General features: G+C 43.1%; 1 protein-coding gene across 9 annotated transcripts in view; it reads right to left on the minus strand.

The window, feature by feature from the left end:
- cnksr2a (connector enhancer of kinase suppressor of Ras 2a) overlaps nucleotides 1-12,135 on the minus strand; it is a 560,907-nt gene that overhangs the window by 154,594 nt on the left and 394,178 nt on the right. For all 9 annotated transcript variants that reach the window (XM_073045761.1, XM_073045760.1, XM_073045758.1 and 6 more), the window contains one exon: nucleotides 7,079-7,308. In XM_073045761.1, the coding sequence (XP_072901862.1) occupies nucleotides 7,079-7,308 (230 nt within the window). The remainder of the gene's footprint in view (nucleotides 1-7,078; nucleotides 7,309-12,135) is intronic.

Below are 12,135 nucleotides of genomic sequence, written 5' to 3' on the forward strand. Positions count from 1 at the left end.
TCTCTTGGGATCCAGCACCAAACTGATTTTCCCAATCTACCTGCGTGTTGAAATCATTGCCCTTTTGACATGCGTTTTCTGTCTCACATTGTAAGTTGTAGCCCACATCTTGGCTACTGTTCGGAGGCCTATAATTAACCTCCACCAGGGTCTTTTTAACATTGCAGTTCCTTAGCTCTAACCAGAATGGATTCTACACTTTCTAATCCTATGTCACCCCTTTCTAAGGATTTGATTTCACTTTTTAGCAGCAGTGTCATGCCAGCCCCTTGGCCTACCTGCCCGTCCTTTTGATACAATGTGTATCCTTGGATGTTAAGCTCCCAGCCATAATCTTCTTTCAGCTATGACTCAATGATGCCCAAGGTCACACCTGCCAATCTTTAACTACGCTACAAGATCATCTACCTTATTCCATATACTGCATGGATTCAAATATAACACCTTCAGTCCTGTATTCTTCAGTCTTTTTGATTTTGTCCCGTTACACTACAGCTCATCCCACTGACTGCAATTTTACCCTATCATCTGCCTGTCCTTCCTGACAGTCTCACTGCACACTGCCTCTACCTGTATACCAACTGTCCCATCATCAGCCCTATCATTCCTGTTCCCATCCCCCCCCCTGCCAAATTAGTTTATACCCTCCACAACATTTCTAGGAAACCTACCCAAAAGGATATCGGTCCCCCTCGGGCTCAGGTGTAACCTGTCCCATTTGTGCAGGACATACATTCCCGAGAAGAGATCCCAATGATCCAGAAATCTGAAACTCTCCCCCTGCACCAGTTCCTCAGCCATGTATTCATCTGCCAAACCAGCTTATTCTTACCCTCGCCGGTGCGTGGAAACAATCCACTGATCACTACCCTGGAGGTCCTGCTTTTCAGCTTTCTACCTAGCTTCCTAAAATCCCTCCTCAGGATCTCCTCCCTTTTCCTACCTATGTTTGGTGTCAATGCGTGCCAAGACTGCTGGCTGCTCATCCACCCCATTGATAACACCGTGGACCTGATCAGAGACATCCCTGACTCTGGCACCTGTGTGGCAACATGCCACCAGGGTGTCTCTATTGCGACAACAGAATCTCATCTCTACTCCTCTAGCTACGGAATCCCCAGTCACTACTGCACTCCTCTTCTCCCTTCTTCCTTTCTGAGCAACAGCGCCAGACTCAGCACCAGAGACCTGGTTGCTGTATCTCCTCCGGTAGGTCATACACCCCCAACAGTATCCAAAGTGATATTAATGAGGGGAATGGTCACAGGAGTACTCTGCACAGGCTGCCTATTCCCTGTCCCTCTCCTGACAGTCACCCAGATAACTTACGGATGACTAGCTCTTTGTAGCCGCCTATCTATCACCTCCTCTGTTTCCAATAAGAAGCAGCTCCTTGGCAAAAGATTTTAATTCAATTACATTGCTCACCATTCTAATTATAGAGCTGCTCTTTTCCCTTTCCCAGATTCCCATCACAGAATAAGCCTGGTTTCTTTGCCTTGTACTCACTTTCAGATCATTTATACCAAGCTCTGTCATAAACAAATAGATAATTCAATGTATAAAGAAATAGACTGATTGAGAGATAATTAAATGATAAATAGGAGTTGAGAGCCCTACTAATAACCCAGGACACTGCTTTCAAGTCTGGAGACAGAACACCTCTCAGAGCAACCAGGAGAAATCTCATCTTAGGCATCAAGAGGGCAAAGACCATCTACACACAAAAAATTCAGGGACACCTGTCCGATAACGATCCCCAGCTCATGTGGCTGAGCATCTAGGGCCTTACTGACTAGGCAAGGGAAAACAGTGTTGACCGTACCAGTGATGCCTCTCTCCCTGTTACTCTAAACAACCTGTACACAGGCTTCGAGCCACTCAACACAATGCCGGCACAAAAGCTACCCCCTCTTCCAGGTGAGTCTGCACCAGCAGCAGGTGTGAGAAGGACCCTGCAGGGAGTCAGTCCCAATAAGGCAGCCGGGCCAGACAACATCCCAGGTCGAGTACTCTGGGAATGTGCACAGCAGCTCACTGACATCTTCACGGCCATCGTCAACACTTCACTCATCCAGGGTGCTGCCCTCACATGCCTCAAATCAGGCACCATCACCCCTGTAGCAAAGAACTCCACACCTTCAGAACTAAGTGACCACCGCCCAGCGGCACTGACACTAATCATCGTGATGTGCTTTGAATGGCTGGTAATAGCACATCTCAAAAACTCCATCGTTGCCACATCGGACACTCACCAATATGATTACCGACTGGACCGCTCTATGACAGATGCCTTATCTGTCATATACCTAGCCCTGGCACACCTAGAAAACAAGGACCCTTGTTAGAATGCTGATTCTGGATTGCAGTTCGGCATTCAATGCTATTGTCCCATGGACCATGGTGAACAAATTTCTACTCCTCAGTCCAAATACAGCACCGTACAACTGAGTGTTGACTTTCCTAACAGACAGATGTCGGAGAGTCAGGATAAGCTCCTCCCTCCCCATCATCCCCAACTCAGGTGCCCCCAGGACCGTGTGCCGAGCCCATTGCTGTACACTCCGCTCACACGGCTGAGGAGCCGAGCAGTCACACCGTCAGGTGACACAACAGGGGTGGAGCTCATCACCAACAACAGAGAGGAGGTGAAAGAGCTCAAGGCCTGGGGCCAGGCAAATAGCCTCTTTCTTAATGTCGAGAGACAGGAGAGATGGTCTTTGTCTCTCCATCAGCAGGAGAACTCGCACCACTTCACATCAGCAGCACAGCAGTGGAAAGTTTCAAACTCCTGGAGTGTACATCACACACAATCTCTCCTAGTACCAGAACACATCCTACACAGTCAAGAAAGCTCACCAACACCTTCTGAGGAGGCTGATGAGAGCTGGACTTTGCACATCGGTATTCGTGTCATTCAGCAGGTGTGCAGTAGAGAGCAGCCTAACAAGGGAATCACTGGTATGGAAACTGCATCGCTGCAGACAGGAAGGCTCCACAGTGGGTAGTAAAAACTGTTCAATGCTTCACTGGCACCAGCCTACCGCCATCAAGGACGTTTCTAGGGAAAAGTTCCTGTAACGTTATGAAGGATCCCACACATCCTGCTGATGGACTCTTTGTCCCACTCTCATCAGGGAGGAGGATGCACAGCATCCATACCAGCATTCAAATAGAGTCACTTCCCCCAAGTAGTAAGATTGATAACACCTCCACTCACTAACTCCACCACTACTTTATTATTTTCTGGTCACCTATGTACAGCTTAGCATCATTTTATGGATGTACAATCAATCTACATAGATAAGCTAGCTTAAGGATTTATATTTATTGTTTTTTGTAGTATTGTGTTATTTACCTGTTGTGTTTTCTTTTGTGCTGCATCGAATCCAGACTAACAATTATTTTGTTCTCTGACTCTTGCTTACAGGAAAAGGTATTAAACAATCATGATCTTGTCATGCACAGAGATTACCAGGCTGACTGAACAAAAGACTCAAGGTCTCAAATTCTTCTTGAAGAAACGTAACATCCCCTATGACTCTGGTGCTTGACTGCTCAACATACAGAAGGAATCATAATAATCGTCAGAACCAGCTTTACTATCGCTGAAAGATGTGAAATTTGTTGCTATGTGACATCAGTACAGTGCAAGGAATAAAAGTTACTACAGTGTAAGTTATAAAAATAAATAAATAATGATAAAGACGAATATCAAGGTAGTTTTCATGGGTTGATGGACTGTTCTGAAATTTGATGACGGAGGAGAAGAGGCTGTTCTTTAAATATTGAGTGCAGGACCTCAGTCATGGGAAGAGGGCATGTCCTGGATGATGAGGGTCTGTAACGACAGATGCTGCCTCCTTGGGGTACTGCCTTTTGAAGATGTACTTGACGGTAGAGATTACTGTCCCCATGATAGAACTGGCTGAGTGTACAACCCAGTGAAGCCTCTTGTTATCCTGTCCAAGGGAAGCTCCATACCAGGCTGTGATACAGCCAGGCAGAATGCTCCCCACTGTACATCTGTAGACATTTTCAAGTGTCTTTTGTGACATACTAATTCTCCTTAAATTCCTAATGAAGTAGAGCCACTGGCATGTCTTCTTTGTGATTGCATCAATGTGTTGAGATGTTGATGCCCAGGAACTTGAAGGTGCTCACCTCAGTGAGTTCTGGTGTGCGTTCTCCTGACATCCCCTACCCTGGAGTCCACAGTTAATCCTTTGGCCTTGCTGACATTGAGAGTGAGGTCTTTGTTGTGACACTACTCAACCAGCCGATCTATCTCACAACTGTCTTGTCATTATCTGCGATCCTGCAAGCAACAATGGTGTCATTGGCAAATTTATAGTTGCCGTTTGAGCTGTGTTTAACCACACTGTCACAAGTGTAGAGTAGGGCAGTAGGCTAAAGATGCCTCTTTAAGGTGTGCCTGTGCACACAACAAGGAAGAGATGTTATTACCAATCTGCACTGACTAAGATCTCCTGTTAAGGAAACTGAGGATCCAATTACTGCGAGGGTACAGCTGCCCAAGTATTGAAGAAGTATTTGTGATGGCGTTGAGAACATTGAGACTAAGTCACTGAGAGCGCACATATCTGCGTAAGTGGTAGAAGAAGGGCATGAGCTCTCAAAGCACTTACCCCCACCCCCCGACACCTATTTCACTCCTTGACCCACTGTGGAAGAGTCTGCAGTACTCGTATTGCCTTCATCAGCTATCTCTGAATCTAGAGAATAGGAGTCATCCTGAATCCTGGGAATGCCCAAGAAGACCAACCACTTAACAACACTGATGGAAGAATGCAGTTCTGAAATGCTAAACCTGCTTCTCTCTTCATGGATGTTGTCCTTTCTGGTGGGAGTTTCAAGTAATTTCTGCTTGTCTGTTGATTCATGGCTCTGGAAAAGTCTGGTCCTTCTATCTTCAAACAATTCCTTCAGGGAGCAGACTAGCACATTACATCTGGGTATGAATTTCTAGACCTAAACCTCTTCTGCTTCCAATTTTGGTTGATCACGGTTCAGTACAAGAGGAATATGGTTTAGGTATTGTACATTGAACAAATCTTACGAGAATAAACCAGGAAGGTGACTTTTGTGGTGTACATTTGCATGGCAGACAAAGATGTGTATGTGTGTATACGCACAGGTGTGTGCATGGACTGCTTCAAGCTGCATGCAGAAAATTATATCAGTTGCAAGTTTAGACTAGTATTTAGTTACTATGGAACTTAAAGTTGTAGACTGACTATTTTCAAAGGAAAATCTACACCATGAAAGAAAACACAGTATAAATTTACATGGCTGATGCAAAGAATGGAAAGTCAGGCAAAACCTTGTGACTCCTTTCACTGGGCAGGAAGGACTGAGGAGAGACTCAGTAAAGGCTTTTTAAAACAATCAGATTTTAATTGGCTAAATGCTGAAAGCCTATTTTCTCTGACTTTCTGTCATTGGACAGTTCACCACATCAAAATTATTACTAAGAGGAGTTAGTAGTAACTCTTCACATTAAGTTTGATGGATCATGGAACATTAAACTCAGGGGATACACTACACAGGGAATGCAGATAGGTGAACAGCTTGCTCCATCTCCTTTTGGATAAAATGAATCTGTTTGCGATGTTCTGTGTCAAACCTTGGTGGAGAAGAGAATGGAGGCTATGGAGCTTAGCATGGGTAAGGGTTAACCATGCAGCAAATTAGACAGAGGAAACTGACAACTAGGACTCCAGAGCTAGAAAATTACACACATTAACTATAAATCATTCTGGACCTCTGCAATCAGCCTTGCATTTGTCAGGACAGAATCATTATTTGATTTCAACTCAATAATATTTATTGTGACAGAACAATAATGTTCTGATCAATGAAATCACTCGGTGAGATACCTGTAACATTACAGATACTACAGGATACTTTTATCTGAGCATAATAACACCATAATTAACTACAATGTATCATGAATAATATTCACCTGGATCATCACTATCCACATATCTTCAGCAAAAATGAACCCCAATTTAACAGATTAATTATTGCAACTTCATAAATTATCTGGCAGTGAATTAATACCACCGTCTGAAATTAGTTTCTAAATCCCAACAACACACATGAAATGCTGGTGGATCACAGCAGGCCAGGCAGCATCTATAGGGAGAAGCGCTGTCGACATTTCGGGCCGAGACCCTTCGTTAAGACTAACTGAAAGGAAAGATACTAAGAGATTTGAAAGTAGGAGGGGCAGTGGGAAATGCGAAATGATAGGAGAAGACCAGAGGGGGTGGGATGAAGCTAAGAGCTGGAAAGGTGATTAGCAAAAGTGATACAGAGCTGGAGAAGGGAAAGGATCATGGGACGGGAGGCCTCGGGAGAAAGGGGGAGGGGGGGGAAACACCACAGGGAGATGGAGAACAGGCAGAGTGATGGGCAGAGAGAGAGAAAAAAACAAATAACTAAATATGTCAGGGATGGGGTAAGAAGGGGAGGAGGGGCATTAACAGAAGTTAGAGAAGTCAATGTTCATGCCATCAGGTTGGAGGCTACCCAGCCAGTATATAAGGTGTTGTTCCTCCAACCTGAGTGTGGCTTCATCTTGACAGTAGAGGAGGCCATGGATAGACATATCAGAATGAGAATGGGACGTGGAATTAAAATGTGTGGCCACTGGGAGATCCTGCTTTCTCTGGCAGACCGAGCGTAGGTGTTCCGCGAAACGGTCTCCCAGTCTGCGTCGGGTCTCACTAATATATAAAAGGCCACGCCGGGGGCACCGAACACAGATTTATTGTCCATGGTCATTCTTTTGCAATATGAAACACAAGTACAACTTATCATAGATGACACTTCTATTGCTTTAGTCAGGCAACACTAATTAAACATGATACATTTCGTAACTTCTATTACCTCCAAATGTCTATAAAAAATGACAGTTTTTGTAAGTCATTGCATTTCTACTTAGCATTGATTCACTGGGAAAGAGCAAACTTAAGTGAACAGAGGAACTTTTCAAAGCAAACTTCCAAGTCAGGGATTACTTGAGACAAACATAAAGCTATCATTCACTTACGTGATAGAGAGTGATGGTGTTGGTTTCTGGCAGAGGTGTGCTCAGGGACTCCTGTCGAACAGCATCTAGATGTACCGGTGTTGGCAAGGCATAATGACTGATGGGATGATTAGGACTGCCTAACTTGTCACTCTTCTTTCTGGATCTTTTGCCTGTGTCTCTTTTAACTAAATACTCCTCTTGAATGATAGGGATCTTATCATCACTCATGTACCTCATTAACGAGCTTTCTAAATCAACAGAAATAATGCACAATAAACAACAATGTCATCAGCAATTAACTTGTACATGAACTTCTTTTACAAAACAGGCTGCATTCTGAAATTATGTTAGATATCAAGCTTATTTTTACAATAAGAAGACATACAATATAATTTGCAACACGCACAAAGTGCTGGAGGAACTCAGCAGATCAGGAAACGTATATAGAGGGGAATAAACAGTCAACATTACTGGCATAGACCCTTCATCAGGACTTAAATTTTGTGTGAGTATTGCTCAACATTTCCAGCACTTGCCTGCAGAATCTCTTTTGTGTATAGAATATTGTTTTGTTTTCAACAGCTATTTCATTTTCCACCTGAAAATTTTTTACCTCCTCTTTTTCAGAAAATATCTGAATTACTGTAATTTTCTTGGGAAAGGCACAGGCTTGTAAGGGATCTGCATTTTCTTCTTGGTGATAAATATTATTAAAAGCTCACAATTTTGCTGAATGCCTTCTGCGCAATCATCTACGGAGGGAGAGGAGGTGGTGACAGCAGTGATCCTAATTCTGCCCAAACTTCATGTCTGTGCTTTGATGGAGGAGCGGTCATCCTACTGCTACAAGTTTCTAAGCTGTCATCCTGGCTTCCTCAACCAGGATAAGTGAAGAAGTGATGTGTTAAACTTTTTCTAGTGTTACAGTGCTGAAAACAACACTGCAACAGAAAGGGAGCAATGCACTGCAAGTGGGGTGCAATATCTACAGAGGTTTTTGAGGAGCAGCTGAGAAGGAGACTGTAAAAAAAAGAAAAACCTAAATAATAATTAAGAAAAATAGCTGTCAGCCAAATGGGAAAAAGAGATCATCAGCTGGTAGAACCAGCTATCATACCCTGTGGGAAATTGTACCTGTGAATATAACTTTTGAGTGGTTATCTGATCGCCAGAAATGACACATTCCTGAACTGACACAAGATTGGCTGCAGAAATGTTGAATGAGGAAGCATTGCAAGAAATATATGAACAAACTGTTCAATATCTCAGCTTTAATTTCCTGCACCTTCTTGCACACTGGCAGATGTTCCATATTTAATGGTAAGCTTATGTGTCTTGTAGGTATAATTTTGTTTCGCTCTACTCTCTGTTGACCTTGAAAAGATTAAAAATTAGTTAAGCATTGCTGGTGAGGCCAATATTTAAGGCACCAAGGCAGCATAGCTGTTAGTGCAATGCTATTACAGTGTGGGACGTTGGAGTTCGGAATTCAATTCTGATGCCATCTGTAAGGAGTCTGTACCCTCGTGGAATACGAGGGTTTTCTTTGGGTCCTCTGGTTTCCTCCCACAGTCCAAAGACATACGGGTTAGTATGTTAAATGGTCATTGTAAATTGTCCTGTGATTAGGCTAGGGTTAAATCAGGGGTTGCTAGGCAACAGGGCTCAAAAGGCCTATTCTTCACTGTATCTCGAAATAAATCAATAAATTTATTGCCTATCCCTACTTTCTTTGAGTAGGTGGTAGTGCAATTTTATATAAAGAAAGTGGGCAGTAATAATCTACCCTATCTTTTTTTTTGCTTTCTTCAAATGAAGTTCCCTTCTGAGATGGGTGAGGAAGATGTCATCTGGGTGAAGAAAATTCCCTCAGCAGTGACCATTTATCCCACTCGACAGCCTGCATATTCTTACCTTTGCCAGAACCATTTTCAGTTTGAGATCTGATGTCTGAATATACCTTGGATCATCAGTGTCCTGTATTACTTTAATGTTGCTTGACCTTTTGGATGTCAGACAATAATGTGGGTGACAACACAACCAGCAGTTCCCCCATTAGGAACTGGTTTTTATCTGGTGGCAAGCAGTTATGAATGCTGATCCACTTAGGGAAGTGAAAGGAAGCGCAGGCTGAAATTTGTGAAGTTAAAAACTCATCTTTCCTTCGTTGTCACTCAGCTAACAATTCTGTGGGGGGCAACTTCATTACCTGGACTGGAGTGACTCAAGCATCTTCTCAAGGGTGATGAAATCTGGATTTTTAAATCCAAGTGTTACAAGCTATGTACATTGCATGAGAATAAACAAAATAGGAACACATAAATAGTCCACTGCACTCATAAAAACTCATTCCTTCCATTAAATGCTCAATCTAAGGACCAGTCGTCACTGAATTATATTTTGCTGATGGAGCTACAGCAGAGAAGAAGACTGCCATTAATGTCAGGATTGCAGAAATTTGGCTCATTTTCTCCCTAACTCAATACAGTGGTCCTTATTGCAAATTCCTTAAGAAGCTGAACTAAAAATGGTAATTTCTACTCCTGGCTGGTCTCAGCTTTACAGTTTAAGCTAACTTGAGTGCTGTATCTGACTGCTAAAGATGTATCCACTGATCTCATCGGATTTGCAACATGCCCTGTCTCAACTGGCTTCTAGTGTGGAATTATTGTATAGTAATTTTCTCTGCATGAAGCTGTTGTGTGAGCTAAACAGGGAAAGCAGGCAAAAAGTTCATGATGTTGAGCGGTTGCATATCCGATGAGTCAATCTCTGCTCTAGGACTGTACTCAGCAGGATGACTGCTGACAGGCTCACACCACTCGGAGATATCATCAGGGATATGCAGGACAGGAGGCGGGGAACAAAACTGTATTTCTATGTTATATTGACTGTCCTGTTGTACATGCTATTTATTAAAAATTACTATAAATTGCACATTCAGATGGGGACATAACAAAGATTTTTACTCCTCGTGTATGTGAAGGATGTAAGAAATAAAGTCAATTCCATTCAATTCAACACTTGTCTGGTCAGCTTGGACCTAGTGAAGTCCATTGACAGAGTATCATGGTCAGCTTGCTCTCCAAGACTGGGTTTGGATGAGAGGTGTGTGATTGGATATGACCGCCTAATAGAGACATCTGTTGCACAGCCAAACCAAATTAACAAGTAGGAAACAGAAAACTTGGCCATCAAATCTGGAGTCAGGCCAGGCTACCCTCTCTCCTCTGTCTCACTTGCATATTGTTCTGAGTCCTTTGGTGAATCCATCAGAGAAGATACGGGCGTACAAGGAGTCACTTTTTCTGCACATGGACAACTTTGCTGTCTCCTGATTGATCCACGCAGTGGTGAACTGTGTGAACTGGCTTCAGGAGTTAGCGTCAGCTGGAATAGAAGAAGGCCAGTTCTTCTTTAATGGGTCTGGCCAATCCTGCGTCCCTTTGTCTAGTCTGATGCCGCTAGAATATAGCTCAGTGAGCTAGGACGCGCACCAAGAAATAGGTAAAGTATCCAGCCAATGTCCACCGATAGTGGGTATACCCCTTTTACTGTGGGAATGAATCTGGTTACCAGTTGCAAGATACTCCCGGTGTTACACTTGCATTATGCAAAGTCCAGATCATACTACAAAATGAAGGAATGCTTTGTACAAGACTTCAGAGAATGAGAAACAGTACCAACTATAGTTCTTATCCTGATGCTACCTTTACCTGTAGCTGTACAAATAGTGAATGTTACTATGTGTTGGAAGTCGACCTGACCCCAGTATGGAGAAGGATAGACCTGATACCTTGCTGCATACCATTCTGCTCAGGTGGACTGTGATGCTCTGTTGGATCTTCCTCTTGTAGAAATCCTTCTGCTGAAAAACACCTGGGAGCACATCAATCAGTGGCCATCTGCACAGAAACTCCTTGAGATATGCAGGAAAAGGAGATGATGGGTTCTGTCATATGGTTATCTGAGCAGACCGTGAAAATCATTTGGCAGAATGCCCCATCAGCAGGACTTTCAAATAAGCACCAAGAATTTGCTTGGGCAATGGTGAAAAGAATCTTCCTGTCAAATCTCTGTGCATGGTTGAAGAGTCTCTATCCCACCACATGCTGTCCTACAGATGGTTGTGTATGGATGTATTGTCTTCTTCTGTGTTCTTTTGGCATGAAGGTCTGAAAAAGGATGTGCTGGTATTTAGAGGCAAGAGAGAATGAAGATGATCTAGGTCTTGATCTGAAACATTGACTATCCCTCCGCCTCCACAGATGCTGCCTGAACTGCTGAGTTCCTCTCGCAATTTGAGTTTGCTTTAGCGGTCTTTATCCAGCACTGCTCAACATGGCACTGCTGTTCCCAGCAACCTGGAGGAGAGGAACATTGGCTACCACTGGAAGTTAATCAACTCAGTGAATTATACCACTCAGCTTGAAATTGGCTGGTCTTCCAGTGTAATAATCTGCCCACAACCAAATATAGCTGACTGGCACGTTACCAGGGTTACGTACTGAGAGAACCATTGAAGCTCAATGCAGCTCCCTCCCTCAGAGTTCCCAGGGGAGGGCCACAGCTTATGGTTCTGAGGAAATGGACACTATGTAATAACCCGTGTCTGTTAAAGTTGTTTTCTAGCACGGATGCTGACAGAAGAGGGATAAAAAAAAAAACTTGCAGTGCAAGAAATGACTTCTATAAGAACTAATAATGGAGTCAAATACAAAAATCAATCTTCCACCAAAATAAATTACATTTCTCCCAGTGTTTTCCCGCTGAAGAACAGAATTTGAGAGAAGATTGCAGTTAGAGCAGTACATTTGTGTACCCACTCTATAAGAGGAATGTGGAGTGTTTCATCCAAGAATGTCACAACTGACATTGGGCAAGTTGCTCACCAGCTTCATTTCCTCAAATAATTCTTAGTTGCCAAATGGAGCTGTGCTACAAATTGTAAAAGGATATGGCTTATATATCTCACAAAATCAGTGCTTATATCTCTTATTTTACCATAAGAGTGTTAACATGCAGTTCCCTAAATTTAATGTCTTCTCTAGATTGTACATCCATTAGTCTCGTGA

The sequence above is a fragment of the Hemitrygon akajei genome, chromosome 5 (genome assembly GCF_048418815.1).
Source record: "Hemitrygon akajei chromosome 5, sHemAka1.3, whole genome shotgun sequence".
Lineage (NCBI taxonomy): Eukaryota > Metazoa > Chordata > Chondrichthyes > Myliobatiformes > Dasyatidae > Hemitrygon > Hemitrygon akajei.